The following is a 15,670-nucleotide window of genomic DNA, read 5'->3' as shown; positions in this document are numbered from 1 at the left end:
TAAGATGACTAGACTTTGTATAATTAAATATTCTGTGTTATTCAATTTTGTGTAGTCATTTTTAATGTTGTCTAGTTAAGGTAAATGGAAATAGCTCAAAATTATGTTGAATTATCCTACAGTGAACACTATTAAAAAGATTTCCCAGTGAACATCATATTTATGCAGCTTGTGCATTTTGTAAATATAATTAAAATTGTAGCACTAAATGTCTATGAAATTTTTCTTCCAAATTTGAGCATAGAGGAGATAATTTGAGCAGAATCAATGAAACGATAGGTAGAAATAGCTTTGGACTATGTATCAGAGATAGATGACTGTTTCTTGTCTTTTGTACCCTTTTTCTTGTCCGTATTTGACTCTGAAATTTTCCATGGGCAATAGAAGTCATCTGGATAGTTCCAAATTTTTAAATCCACGTCCACTGAGTACATTGTAGAATGGTCACAAAATTAGTTTTCTTAAAGGAGAAATGTCTATATGAAATACACAAGGACATTAAAGAAAAAAGCTTCTCAACCAGCTTATCTGGCCATTGTACTTTAAGTTCTCTTTTTAATTAGTGACTTAACTGATGAAATCCTTAATATGACATTGTTCATGGATGTGAGAACCTATGCAAACACACACACACACACACACACACACACACACACAAACAAGTACCCAGGTACTTGTATTAATAACTAGGTATAAATAAATAGGTAGATAAGAAAACATACAGCAGAAAGCTGCCAGTATTGCGAAAGTTAAGCACAATTTTAAAAGGCACCTGATAAATCTATTGGTGTCTCATAAGTTGGAAATCATACAATATATCTAATCAATATGTTGCCCTTGGAAACTTGGTTTACATGTTGGTTTATGTTAGTTTCTGCTTTTTAGTAAGACACTGAAAGTTGAAAGCTGGGATGAAAGTTCTAGGACCTCCAGCAATTGTCTAGATTTCTAAAGATGGAGTGTAATCTATTATTTGTGTGGGGCATCTAATTAAGTGGATACTCAAGGGGTTTCCCAACTAGCAACAGAAATGACCATGAACTGAAGGTATCCCAGCAAGAAGAAGCATTCTACCTTGCCATGTAACTCTATAGATTCAACTGACATTAAGTTGGAGAAGGAAGGGACAGATTACAATAATTAAAGTTGTCTTAGTAACTATGTACAGAAGGAATCTTTGTAATATATAAAACTAATGAAATCACAAAACTGATAGAAATACTATCCAACACCATCATGATTTATTTTAAAAGAATACAGATTACAAGAGAATTATTGTTGAAATCAGCAACTATGGGTTTATAAATTGAAAATCTACAGAAGTCATTCATTCTAGGAAGAGCACAGTGATTCTACACCCAAAGTGGAAAATATATGTTTTAAGAAAAAGCATTATCTTTGATATAGACTCATTAATAACCATTTAGTTTGGGGGAAATGGTGAAAAACTTTAGCACATATATTTCAACCAAAATTTATTTCCTGTGAAAATGACAAAGCGGGCTCTAAAGCAGAGACTGCACGGATGTGGTTTGGTTGTCAGCTAGATGATGTTATCATTTTCGTTTGAACAGAATTTAAATGGATTGCTGTAGAAGGCTTTGAAGGTGTGTTCAACCAGATCTGGCTTGGTTGGTGAGTAGGTTAGAGGTGAAGATAGAAAAGAGGATTTTGGTAGCTCGGAAATACAAAAGAGAAAAGCCCTTTCAGCTGGTCATAAAGGCAACACTGCCTTTACTAGTAATTAGTAATGAGAGGGACTTTCCAGTAACAGTGCCTTTGCTGTGGCATAAAACAATTAGCAGCAAAACACCTTAAAATATGTCAAATATGTCTTATAAACACCTTAGTTATGCATCTTTATCGACTTTGTTGTTAGAAAAAATGATGTTAAAATAATACTAAAGGAGTAGACCAATTTTTAAAGTAAATGATTCTATCTCTTAGAATAAAATATACTCACTTGAGTAGCTCCTAAGATGGTTATATATTGTGTATTTTTCCGGCTCATTGGTAATTTATATTTTTAATAGTAGCAGCAACCATAGTAAAAGTGCCTTTCAAAGCAAATTTCTTTGGGGGAAGTGTAGTTGTAGAGGTGGGAGGAAAGGGATGGTAGGGGAAAAAACAAAGGAGAAGGCAACAATGCTCATGTAACTGTAACCCACTATACAGTATTTTTACAATAAAAATGTATTAAAATAAAAATAAACAAATAAATTGAAAATTAATCTAAAAAATACCGTGAATACACAGAGGCTTATCAAAATATAAAAGTCAAAGTTTTGGGACCAAAAAAAATTTTTGTCCTGTTAAAATGACAAAAGGGATGATGCCAGTATATCTTTTTCTTACATATAACCAATCATTTAATCCTTAAATATGTACAAGAAAAAAGATCTGATGTTAATGCATAGAGGACTGAAAACAACTATTAGTAAACAATAAAGAAATGTACTCATTATCTTGCCCATGTAATTGTAACTCCTCTGTACGGTATTTTCATAATAAAATTTTTTTAAAAAGCAATAATGTGACTTAAGTAAATAACTTTTGAAATTGTAAAGAAAGACTAAAAATATTTTTTTAAGTTACAGATGTATATAAAAGTTTTGTGAAAGCCCATCACCAGTGGCTTATGCTTGTTATCCTAGCGACTAGAAAACTGAGATCTGAGGGTTACAGTTCAAAGTCAGTCCAGGTAGGAAAGTCCTTAAGACTCTTCTCATAACTAACCACCAGAAAACCAGAAGTGGAGCTGTGGCTTAAAGTGGTAGAGCACTAGTCTTGACTGAAGAAGCTCAGAGACAGTGCACAGGCCCTGACTGACAAAAAAAAAAAAAAGTTCTGTGAATTAGAGAAGTCCAGCTTTTCAGACTATAAGTATATTGAGAAATAAAAGGATAAAAACCTCTATACTTTATAAATATAAGTAACTGTTATTAAAAACATGAAAAACTTTTGTGCTTAAAAGCTATGAACTGAAAGATTCCTAGTTTCATGAAGTATGCTTTCGTTAACAACATAATTGTTATGAATTTAGCAGCAAGCTAAACAAATGATTTCAGAATTGAACTCAACTTCTAAGCTCCAAAAAAGAAACTATAACCAGCAAGAGCAAATGATAACTATACAGGCTGTATCTGTACATGTTGATCTAATATGCGGTCAAGTTACTAAAAAATATTCTAAGAGGTTTTCTGTGTATGACATAAAAGAACAATGAAAAATTACTGGTAGGTCTATAACTGTCATTTAATGTTAATGCAGCTTTGAACGTTGCTTTAGACAGCAAACATTTACATCCAGTAACTGTTCCAATGTTGTAGACAAATGAAACTATCTGAAGATGCATTTCACTCTCAGTGGGACCAAGATTCTTAGTCATAATTAACTTTTTGTGAGGTAAACGCAGCTTAAGCTGAAAGGTTGGTTTCGACTGTTAAACTGACAGAAATAGATACTGAACAGAAACTTTTCAACTGAATTTTCAAATAGAACTTCCCATTTAATATCATCCATCAATGCAAATAGCCGCCTGAGTCCCAGACAATTAACTACACAATGTTTTCACTTATGAAATGTTAAATATAGCTAGCCGGTTACCAGATACCACTCTTTCCTCTCTGTAAGTTTCTTGCCAACATAAAGCACAAGTATGCTAGCAACTAAAATTCAATTTAAAAGGCATTAGCCTGGTCAGAAGGTTTTGTGTGATGTATCTTAGATCTGGCATATATCACGACTTGGAAAGCAAATAAGGTTGTGAGCTATGTATTAAGAATCAGTATTTGCACATGTTAGGCAGTGACTGAGAGCAAAAATAAATAAATAAATAAATAATATACGAGTTCATTTGATAATTGCATAGAACAAAAATGCCTCAAAAAATATCAAGTGTTTTTTTTTCATGTCTACAAATAGGTTGTCTTAAAAGATAACTCCAACAAATCAATTTGTTCTGAAAGGATGGAACTGGTAGATTGTTTATGATGTCTGTTTGTAGGGTACTAGCTATTATAGTAAGATATTATAATATCAAATAATACACTGGAAGAAAAACTCACACTTGAAGAAAAATATCTTAGTATCATTTACTTCTTGGGCTATCATCTGGTATTTGCTCCAGAACTTGGTAAAATTGGATGAGTGATGTATTTTGTAATCTCAGATTTAAAAATGTCATGTACTCCATAAAGATGCACTTTGTTTTCTTTTTTATTGTTAAAATACATCCTTCCAAGCCAATGACTTGTTCTGTAATAAGACTCTGCCCAACAATCAGGCAGGACTGAGTTTCAATCTTGTATCTGCCATTCTACAAGCTAGATAAGCTTCATGCCTTAAGATTAATTCTAGAGGTTACATATTTACTAAAGTAAGTAGAAGATGGTTTCAGAATTGTGTAGAGATCTTTCTCCAAAGTAAATCTGTGATTGTAATATGAAGTTCTTTTTTTTTTTTAGAAAGCCTATATAGTTAACCCACAAGTCTTTTTTTAATTTTTATTTTTTTTATTGTGAAAATACTGTACAGAGGGGTTACAATTACATGGGCAAGATAATGAGTACATTTCTTATCAAGCATTGTAGCCTCCTCCTTTGTTTCCCCTTCCCATCCCTTCCCATCCTGCCTCCCTCACCAAAGTTGTAAAGTTCATTTTCGACATAACGACTTCTACTTCTTATTGTTGCAATGGGTCCACCTGTATCCCTATTTAAACGATTTGTTTTTCCCTTCCCCTCCACAAATTATACCAACATCAAATACAGTGAAAGCACGTTAACCCACAAGTCTTATATGTTAAGGAACTTTGGTGTGACACTAAACTAAAAATATTTTTCTAACTATTCATGTGACTATGCTGTTCTGATGATAGCTGAGTTCATATATATATATATATATATATATATATATGGTTTTTTTTGCGGGGGGGGGCCAGTCATGGGGCCTGAACTCTGGGCCTGGGTGCTGTCTATCAGCTCTTCAGCTCAAGGCTAGCGCTCTACCACTTGAGCCACAGCGCCACTTCCGGCTTTTTTTCTTTTTGCTTATGTGGTGCTGAGGAATCGAACCCAGGGCCTCATGCATGCAAGGCAAGTGCTCTACCACTGAGCCACCTTCCCAGCCCCAATTTCCAGTAAATTGCAACGGGCAGTGATTGCCTTGCTGAAATGTACTCTGTGAACTGCTTTTCCTGGTCCGAATTCAAATGCTGCAATTGTGAAAATACCGTACAGAGGGGTTACAATTACATGGGCAAGATAATGAGTACATATCTTATCAAGCATTGTTGTCTCCTCCTTTGTTTCCTCTTCCCATACCTTCCCATCTCCCACCCCCCACACCCCACCCCCACCCTTCTACCCCCTGCCAAAGTTGTAAAGTTCGTTTCCCGACATAACGACTTGTACATCTTATTGTTGCAATGGGTCCACCTGTATCCCTATTTAAACGATTTGTTTTTTTCCCTTCCCCTCCACAAATTATACCAACATCAAATACAATGAAAGCAGGGGTTATATCGTGGGGGAGGGACATACAAAGCAACAAAGAAATCATCTTATAAATATGTTAGAAACAATCGCAAGAAAGAAAAAACATTTGCAAACTCTTCTTTTTATTTGTTTATAATCTATGTTATGTGTAGGTATGAGCTAAGAAGTGAATAGAGTCTTGCATGGTAGCACACAACTGTATACCAGGCAAAAGGATCAAAAGTTCATGGCTAGCTCATGCCAAATTAGCATGGTAAGACCCTGGCTCCAAAATAGCATACAAATAAAAAGGAGAGGGGTATGATTCAAGTGGTAGAGTGCTTTCATAGTATGCACAGTAAGACCTGGTTTTAATCATCTATATGAGGGGGGAAAAGAAAAATGAGTTCATAACTCAAGCAAATGGTTCAGCCTCTTATCTTTTACCTAATGAGATACTCTTATAAAGACTTGGTGCTTATATCTAGTATATGTCTGAGTCAAGCAGAAAAGGTCAGATAAGGCGATGTTAGGGAAATAAACCCTAAGATATGTATTCAAATTTTTTTTCTTTCATGTGATCGTTTCTAGCACATTTATAAGATTACTTCTTTGTTGCTTTGTATGTCCCTCCCCCACAGTATAACCCGTGCTTTCACTGTATTTGATGTCGGTATAATTTGTGGAGGGGAAGGGGAAAAACAAATCATTTAAATAGGGATCCAAGTGGACCCACAGCAACAATGAGATGTACAAGTCATTATTTCGAAAATGAACTTTACAACTTTCGTGGGGGGGGGGGAGGGGGACGTGGGGGGGGGGAGGGGGATTGGGTAGGGGGTGAGGGGAGGATGGGAAGGGATGGGAAGGAGAAACAAAGGAGGAGGCTACAATGCTTGATAAGAAGTGTACTCATTATCTTGCCCATGTAATTGTAACTCCTCTGTACAGTATTTTCACAATTAAAAAAAAAAAGACTTGGTGCTAGTGTTTAAACATTGAATAATTAGCTTTTTTTGGGGGGGGGGGGTCTGGTCGTGGGGCCTAAACTCTGGGCCTGGGCACTGTCCCTTAGCTCTTCAGCTCAAGGCTAATGCTCTACCACTTGATCCACTGCGCCACTTAGGGCTTTTTGTTTTTTGCTTAACCCAGGGCCTCATGCATGCAAGGCAAGTGCTCTACCACTGAGCCACCTTCCCAGCCCCTAATTAGCATTTTTCTAATGCTAAAAACTACAATCATTTTATTGTGTATTGATTCCATTTTCCTGAAGCTTCAGAGCTCTGATTTACATATTTAAGTCTAAAAGGCCTTAATTTAGACATATTTACCAGCAATAATACAACAAAACTACAGAGGAAGATAATATGTTCCCTGTTTCCATAATTAGGAGGGTGTAGCACTAGATTTCCTTATTAATAGGATTATAACAGAGAAAATTATTTTCCTGGATATATGTAGGTATTGAGTTTCGTTTTAAGAGTTCATTTCAGCTAATGCTATCTAGTCTGGGAAATAAGGCAGAAGTACAGAAATTGTATTATCTGAGTTTTGCCCATTTTTTACATGAGCTCACAGAAACACCATCTATGGATAGATCAACTCTACTTATAATGTCAACAAAATAGAAGTTGATGATCTGTTTCATCTACTTGAGAAAACCTAAGGTCAGAATCAAGACTCAATAGGAAAAAAAGCAATTTTCAAAATCTATGCTCATGCTGTGCAAATAAAAGTATCTCAAATATTAGTAATCAGTTGAATATTTTATTCTACTAGTATAAAACATTATATTCAAAATACTCATATTCATCTTTGTTTCTTGATATGACTTCATTTTTATGATTTTATTTTCTTTAGAAAGACTAAGTAAAACTAGTTCACATTTTATTAAAGAATTCATACATCCAGTGATCAATATAAGTTGGATAGAGCTAATTAATATATTTGAGAACATGATGTGAAATTTTTGTGTCTTAGTAAAGAAACTCACCTTATCTCCAGGACCAAAGAGGAATTGATTTTCCAACCTTCTGTAGAGTGCTGGAAGATTGATGTCCCAGCTTTTCGAGTAATTTTATCAGAGCTATTGACAAGTGATCGGCTTAAACTCAATTCACCATCTCTGAAAGAAAACAAAATTACCAGCTTTGTGAAAGCAAGAAGCATTTTGTCTAACTAGCACAACATTACTGTTGAAAAAAATCAAACACTATATTTTTTCCCTGTTAGAAGGAAAAATCTAAGAACCATAAAAGTTGTTCTCATAATTAAATGAGGTCAAGAGTGATGGGTCTTGCATTTAATCCCAGGTGCTCAGAAGGTAGAGATCAGGAGAATCACAGTTCAAGGCCATCCCTCAAAAAAAAAGTTAGCAAGATCCCTTCTCAGTCAGAATCTGAGTGTAATTGCATTTGATTCCCGATAGGAAAAAAGATATAGGTAGGAGAGTTGCACTGTGAAGCAAAACTATGGGACCTCCACTGAAAAATAACCAGTGCAACATCGATACTCACAAAACAATATATTAGAAATGAACTGTACAATTGGGGTAAGCTTGGGGGAAGGGAAAGTGGGAGAAAAATGAGGGAGTGTTAACAAGTTCAACAACAAATGTACTCACTACCTTACATATATAACTGTAACTCCTCTGTACATCACCTTGAAAATAAATTTTTTTTTAAAAAAAAGGGGGGGCTGAGAAGGTGGCTCAGTGGTAGAGCGCTTGCCTTGCATGCATGAGGCCCTTGGTTCAGTTCGATTTCTCAGCACCACATAAGCAGAAAAAGCTGGAAGTGGTGACATATGGTTCAGGTGGTTGAGCGCTAGCCTTGAGCTGAAGAGCTGAGGGACAGCCCCCAGGCCCAGAGTTCAGGCCCCACAACTGACAAAAAAGAGAGAGAGAGGGCTGAGTGCATGATAGAAGCCAATAGAATGCCTGTTTAGCAAGCTTGAGACCCTTAGACCAAACACTGTATCTGTCTCTCAAAAAGAAATAAATAAATAAGACTGCATCACAACATCCTTGTTTGGGGGGGTGGGTTCCGGTCGTAGGGCCTGAACTCTGGGCCTGGGTGCTGTCTCTCAGCTCTTCAGCTCAAGGCTAGCGTTCTACCACTTGAGCTACAGTGCTGCTTCTGGCTTTTTTTCTTTTTGCTTATGTGGTGCTGAGGAATCAAACCCAAGGCCTCATGCATGCAAGGCAAGCGCTCAACCACTGAGCCACCTTCCCAGCACCCAACATCCTTTTTAAAATGGAAGTTATTTTTATATAAAGAAAAGAGTTCATGATACTTAAAGAAAAAAATTCTTATCAAAGTCCTGCTTTCTACTTGTAACCACACCCCCACAACTAATTCTGCTTAGATGATAGAAAGAGAAAGTATCTCCTTTCATAAAAGGCACAGAAGCATAATAGGAAGAAATTTTGTTTGAATTATGGATACTTCAGAATATCAGGAGGTCATGGCATGATTCTGAAGCTTGCTAGTTCTTGCTAGTTTCTAGGTCATAATGGCCTTATTTTAACTTTGACAATCATAACAACAGTATCCAATATGAAATGACTTTAAGGATTAAGTGGTTCTTTGTATAAAAAATAACTTGTGAAGTATTATTAGTGTTAATTTTAAAAACTGCCCTTAGAACAACTAAAAAATGAGGTATTTCAGGGGAGAGAGATTGGATCAAGGAAAAGAAAAATTCATTTGGTGACAATTAGTCTTAGAATTTTCTACTTTATCAAGAAATGGAGTACACCTTTAAAATCAGTGTTTTCAGGACCATGTATCAAGTAAAATGGTAGTATTTGATGCTATATGTTGATGAAGATAAGAAACCCCTATGATATCATTTATGTAATTAGGGTATTTATAGCTAAATGATTCATTATTCAATAGACTCCTCTTTTTTTACTTTATTGATGGAAACCCAGATTCCAAGAATGAAATAACTACTACTAATGGCAAATGCACAAAACTCATAGCTACCTCAATATGCGCATTTATTTCTTTCATGTCAACTTTTAATTTTCAGACTCTCCAAGATGTGGCTAAAAGTAACATGAGTATTTGTTCAGTCATGAAATCTAAATGTGTGTTTATTATGTGGGCAATCCTCTCTGACTATCAATGGAACATTTCTTGTGTAACAGCTGTTGGATAAAGTCTATAATTGAAGGCTTATAGTGTGGTATTTTGGTTCACATTCTTTTTTAAACATGAACCAGCTCAAAGCATCATATCAAGTCACTCTTTGTGAAATTTAGAGCCCTATAAAAAATTAGTATTTTAAACAAGCTTACTGATGAAAATCTATGTCTCTGGATGGCTAACAATAATCACTCACAGAGGTCATTTAGAGTGTGAGGAAACATGAGGTTGTATTTTATTCTCAGTGTCCCAGAAGTCAAATTTCATGTTACACATTTAATGATAATCATTGCATTTGAATGAAAATGTAAATACAAACAGAAGTTAACCCATACTATTTTTGAGTATATATACCCATTCTCTTAAAAGCATATAACATCAGTACTTTGGGGAGGGAGGGAAGTGACTTTCCAGTCTCATACCATCAATAACTATCCTGATAATACCATTATCTTGTTTCTCACAAACTGCTGTGATTATAATAAAATTTTGTGCTTCCCATAATTTTTCATGAATGTAAACAGAAACATGGGCTTATACTTCTAAGGTTATAAAAGATTGCTGAAATGACATGGACAAACATTGTTACCTGCCCAATGTTCACTATAACATACGTGTAAACTTTTCAAAATGTCTTCCATTAAAAAAAAAAGAACTTAAAAAGTTGGCATCGGATCATGAATATGATGTTACTATTGTAACATATAGTAACTATTGTTACTATTGTAACCATCATGTTACTGTAGTAACTATCCTGTTACTATTGAGGTTTGAATTATTTTCATTGAACAGACTATGGGTCAGAGATCAGGTTTTTAATCACTGGAAAGAACTTTGAATGAAATCCTGTCTACAAGTAATCACATTTCCCTTTATAGTCAATGGGATTTATGTGTGAGAAGGCCAAACTAAGTGCAGTCTGAGGCTCTAGGGATTTTTTTTTTTTTTGTATAAACTTAAACAAACACCAAAGGATTTTTCACATGTGATCTTAGTAGCACTCTTGTCTTAGAAAAGACTTCCTTCCTGTGAATGCAAGGCATGAAGGATGTTTCCACCCCCTGATTGTTTCTCATTTCAAATCTGCCCTGACTTTTGAACAGCTGCACTGAAAAAAAAAAAAAAAAAAAAGAGTTTTTTTTGCATAGGACTATCTATAAAAATACTCAACACGCATTCTTAAAGGGGAAGAACAAAACACATCAAAGAAATCACTCAACATAAGAGCAATATAGTACAAAGTATTCCTGCTTATATGTAAAACAGAAACATCTACAAAGACTATTTTTTTGGATACCAGTGGCAGAAAATTGGTTTTTGTTACCTACCATTTACTAAAAGCTTTTTTCTCTTTGATATAAGTCCAGGTTTCACCTCAACTTATTCTGTCAGGGCTGCAGTACACTGCAAATGTGATTAAATTCACTGCTGGAAATTAGGTCCCTAAAGTCCATTGATCCCCATGGAGAGTCTACATGACCTGACTTGGAATGAACATGTTCCCTTTGCACTAAGTTAAACTTCCTTCACAATTTAAAACTGTATAAAAGTCATTTAAAAAAATTGCTTCACACTAAGCCTGAGCATAAACAGAAACCAATTTTATGTTTCTATTCCCCATGTGTAAAACAACTAAAAGTAGAGATGAAATTGTGGATTCTAGTACAACTGCAAACAAAATATTTGAGGTAAAGTCCAAATCCTTGATTCCTGCTTTATAAAAATGTTGCCTACTCTAGAGCAAATTGAACTTGTTTGACATTTGCAATATGCTAAGTATGAGTGATTTTCGCTTATCTGCAGTCAGTTTTATTAATTTCCAAACTAATGCTATTGATTACTTAGTGAAATTAACTAATGTGTATAGGATTTTTTTAAAAAGGCTTCTAGATAATAATAAAGGAAAGGTAAGCTAAAGTCTCATTTGTGATTAACTAGAAAAATAGGGTTGTAAGGTAATAACCAACACAACTATTTGTAGAAACTGAAGTTTGTACAGTTTTGTCTTTATCTCAGTAAATGAGCATGCAGATATATCTTACATGTGAAGATCTTAAAACTCGTTTTAATTATAATTCCAAATAGCACATAGACCCAAATAAATCACAGACTAGAATCCCCATTTAGAAAAACAATAGGAAAAGTCAAGGAGAGACCATTCAAAGCACCCTGAGTTAAACTTTATCGGTCATGGGGCTGGAACTCTGGGCCTGGCTCCTGTCCCTCAGTGAGGGTGTGTCTCAGTGAGCCACAGCGCCACTTCCGGTTTTCTGGAGTTTTATTGGAGATAAGAAAGGACTTTTCTGCTCGGGCTGGCTTTGAACCACGATCCTCAAATCTCAGCGCCCTGAGTAGCTAAGATTACAGATGTAAGCCATTTGCGCCCAGCCCTACCTAAGTTTTATGGAACAAAAATATACGTTGTACGTGTTTAATAATTATTACTTGAACTATTGCGGAATTTTCCTAAAAATAAAAGCAAAAAAAAAAAAAAACAAAAAAAAAAAAACCCTGCTAGTATTTCTGTAGAAATATGAAAAGTGGGTGTTAGGTGGAAAAGTTTTGCTGGTAATCTCTTTCTTTCTGTCCAGAACCACTATTGAACATGTCAAATAAGAAGAGTAATGCTACATTGATTGTAGATAGGACCTCCCAGGAAAAGAGGACAGGGGTTAAAGACATAAAGAAACGGCTTGCTTTTTGAGAGAAGAAAGAGGCGGGGGGACCAAGAAACAAAATAACAGGAAATGTGAACCAAAACTTGTGAGGGGTGATGCTGTAAGATGAAAGGATTGTAGAAGATAGGAACTCCTGACCACCCACAAGGCGCGCAGTGCCCCCCAAAGGCCAGAGCCTGCCTCCTTTGCTTCACTTTTACATGCAGCATTGACCAGGGCTCCAAACCAGAACCTTCACCGATAAGGTAGTCATCTCATCCCCAAACTGCTCTGTCCACCTAGCCTGCTGAAGAGGACAGTCAATGAGATAGTGAAACAGTTTGATGAGTGAACTCCTGAGAGTTGGAAAGAAACCACGAGTTTTCCATCACTAGCCTTTCCACTGAATTTTTCATGCAGGGGCGGGGGTGGGGGAGGGCGAGGGGTGGACATTAGCAATCTGAAAGTCCTTCTCTTTCTCAGCATCTACAGATTTACTTCTGGGGAGGCTAATTCCACACACCGATAAATAGCCCGAAGGCAGTACAGGTTCTAGGATGCTTCCAGGCATCTGTGGGAGAAGGGTTGCCGGCTTGCTGCCTTGCTTTCTGAAGGGCTGCAATTACGGGGTTTAATTAAGGAGGAGGAGCTGGGTTGCTAGCTCAGCAACGAAAGTGATTTTTTTTTCTTTTTGGCTTATTTTCAGCCAAATGACTTTGATTCCTTCCAAAAAGGCAGTTCGCCTGTTTTATCACCCATTCTTCAGACTCGCTGCTGGCTCCCCGGGATGAAGGGCTGGACCCACTGCGCATGGCGCTTCCTGTTTGGTTCATTCAAGCGCCCGCCCCAAGCCTTCACTAAAGATATGGGAAGGGACCACAACTCAGCTAGAAAAGGCTGCGGGCTGAAGACCCAGCCCAGCGAGCCCTACCCGCCAGCCGGCTCCTGCACGCCCAAGGTTTCGAAAGGCCGAGGAAGAAATGTCTCCGGTGAAATGTGGGTGTCCCGAATCTGGTCATTCCCCTGGAGGGACTCCTAGTGCGCTCCCCGTGGGTGCTCGCAGTTTGGGGGCAGGGAGGGGGCTCGGAGTGGATGTAGGGTAGTCTGGGGGGAGCCCCTCGCCCCCTTCCACGCCCTGCCCACTCTTCTTCCCCAGGGTCCCGAGTGAATGGTCCAAACCCTCCAAGTCCTGTGGAGATGGAACCTCTTTGTTCAGGCTCATCCTTGGAGTCCACTGGCCCAGAAAAGAAGGAACAAAGGGCCTCTAGCCTCACGCCCCAGCCTCCGCCCCTCTCACCAGAGCTCCCACGAGCTCCCACGATCGCGGGTCCACCACCTTCCCAAAGAAGCCTTTGTCTGCCTGACAACCACAGGGCTGGCGTGGGTATTTGCCCACGCCCCCAACCAACACTTCCTTTCTGACAATTGGCATGACAAGATTTCCACACCATCCACTTCTTGGTAGAGGACCCTGCAGGGTGTTTGTATTTATTGTTTCCTTTCGTCAGTATAGACCTTGAAAAGGTCTAGCGATGAATAAAAATAGAAGAAAGAAAGGGAAAACAAAATCCTGTCCTCACTCGCGCGCCTCCTTTTTACTGTACTGCTGCTATCCTGATGCTTCACAGAAAAGCGATTCCTTCTGTGAGGATAGACCTGCGTTTTGCTCACTTAAATGGGAGGAGCAGGAATACTAAACGGCATGCAAGAAGTTGAGCCGGGTGTTAACGGTGTGTTAACGGTCCCGTGACACTCGCGTACAAACACGCACAAAATGACAACCTCATTCTTCTTCGATTTAGCAATGGCAGGGAAAAATAAAAATAAGAGCGGCAGAGTTCCTGACCGTGGGTGCCTGGGAAAGGGAAGATCACGGCTACAGGACTTTGAACAGAGTTGACAGCTGGGTTTGGCATCCTCAGAAAAACGCTACGGAGCTATTCAGTAGCACAAAGTTGCACCACCCACTCCCTGGGTAAACTTCAAAGGCTCGGGGAGCAGGGGAAGGGGGCGGGAGGAAGGAAGTGTGATATTTAGAGAACTTAACAACGGGGCAAGGAGATTCTGAATTCATCTAGGCGAACTCAAGAAATAGAATCCAGCCTGTGAAAATACCAGCAACCAGTTTCCTTCTAAAACTGTAACCATGACACCCTGCGAGTTTCAGCAGTGAAAGAGCAAATAAGGGAGTATCTTGGATGGTACTGTAATTGCAAACTCAAAATTAAAAAAAAAAATCTACATCTTTTCCACCGGACCCCAACAAAGAGCAGAAAATCACAGGCGACCCTTGTCCTTGTTTTCCTCTCTATCTCTCTAGATAGAGCAGAAAAAGAGGGGCAGGCAGCCTTTTGGAGAATAAAGACATCTCGCTTGAGTTATGCCCAGGGACTGAAAGCACAGGAGCACACGAGTTCTTTGTTGGCAGTTCTGCATTTACTTCTGCTTGGGTAAGAAAAGCACCCAGCGCCAATAACAACTGACTCCACCGCACCGGGCAAGTTGAACTCCTACCAGCAACAGCACAAGGAAAGCATGCATACCACAACAACAGCCTTTGTGATTTAATGCACGATACCACCAGCCACACACGAGCTCACACCAACACACCCACTATCCCAACACCATCACTGTAACCCGTCTGTGCGCACACTTCATGTATGGCGTGACTTTTTGTTATATCCTGAAAGGAAGCTTTGCATTTACCCGACGAGTTGCGTCTCCTGGCGCTCCTCAGTTCTTGCTATTTCTTTTGTCTTATAAAAGATCAGGAGCAGACTTATAGTGCAGATCGTCCACCTCTTCCTAATGGAGCGCATCTTGGCTGCCTGGGAAAGTCCTGGTTGTCCCGTTTCCCGCACCTTGGCTGGATTTCAAAGCTCCGTTTTAGGGAAATAGGCGAGGGAGGCGGCTGGGGGAGGGGGGGGTGTGATCTAGGGGGGGAAAAAAAAGGCGAAGAGAGCGCGGAACGGGGATCCCAAGATCAGGTCGCTAGGGTCCTCTAGGGCCGGAGCTCCTCACTGGTCTTCCACCGGTGCCCAGCGGCCAGCCGCTCAGTTCGCGCCAGCCAGCGCAGCCCCGGTCTCTCTGCGCCGCCTCCCAGGGGCTCAGGTTTCTTTTCAAATGTGACACCTTGTGCTTCGGAGGTGGCGGCCGCTTCTGCAGCTGGGTTCGGGGGCGTCACTGGCCCTTCCCTCTAGCTAGCAGGGAAATGATGAGCAAAACCAGCCAATCGCCAAGCGGAGGGGGCGGAGGCTGCTGTTGCCTTGCGATGCTGCCGGCAGCTTGGATAGTAACGTAGCAGGCTCAGTCTGCACCGTGTGGAGAGAGGAAGCTCACACTCACACGCGCGTGCTATCACACACACACACACACACACACACAC

The 15,670-nt window shown here is 38.8% G+C and overlaps 1 protein-coding gene across 2 annotated transcripts in view; it reads right to left on the bottom strand.

The window, feature by feature from the left end:
* Window positions 1-15,455, bottom strand: part of St8sia4 (ST8 alpha-N-acetyl-neuraminide alpha-2,8-sialyltransferase 4) — a 93,332-nt gene extending 77,877 nt beyond the window's left edge. For both annotated transcript variants that reach the window (XM_042690832.1, XM_042690833.1), the window contains exons 1-2: window positions 14,992-15,455; window positions 7,471-7,602 (exon numbers count right to left, since the gene is read on the bottom strand). In XM_042690832.1, coding sequence (XP_042546766.1) covers window positions 7,471-7,602; window positions 14,992-15,104 — 245 coding nt within the window. In that variant the 5' untranslated portion in view covers window positions 15,105-15,455. The remainder of the gene's footprint in view (window positions 1-7,470; window positions 7,603-14,991) is intronic.
* Between the last annotated feature and the right edge of the window lie 215 nt (window positions 15,456-15,670).

The sequence above is a fragment of the Dipodomys spectabilis genome, unplaced genomic scaffold (genome assembly GCF_019054845.1).
Source record: "Dipodomys spectabilis isolate Male_0828 unplaced genomic scaffold, ASM1905484v1 ptg000140l, whole genome shotgun sequence".
Lineage (NCBI taxonomy): Eukaryota > Metazoa > Chordata > Mammalia > Rodentia > Heteromyidae > Dipodomys > Dipodomys spectabilis.
Note: the sequence above shows the minus strand (reverse complement) of the source record. Positions and strands in the feature narration are given on the sequence as shown.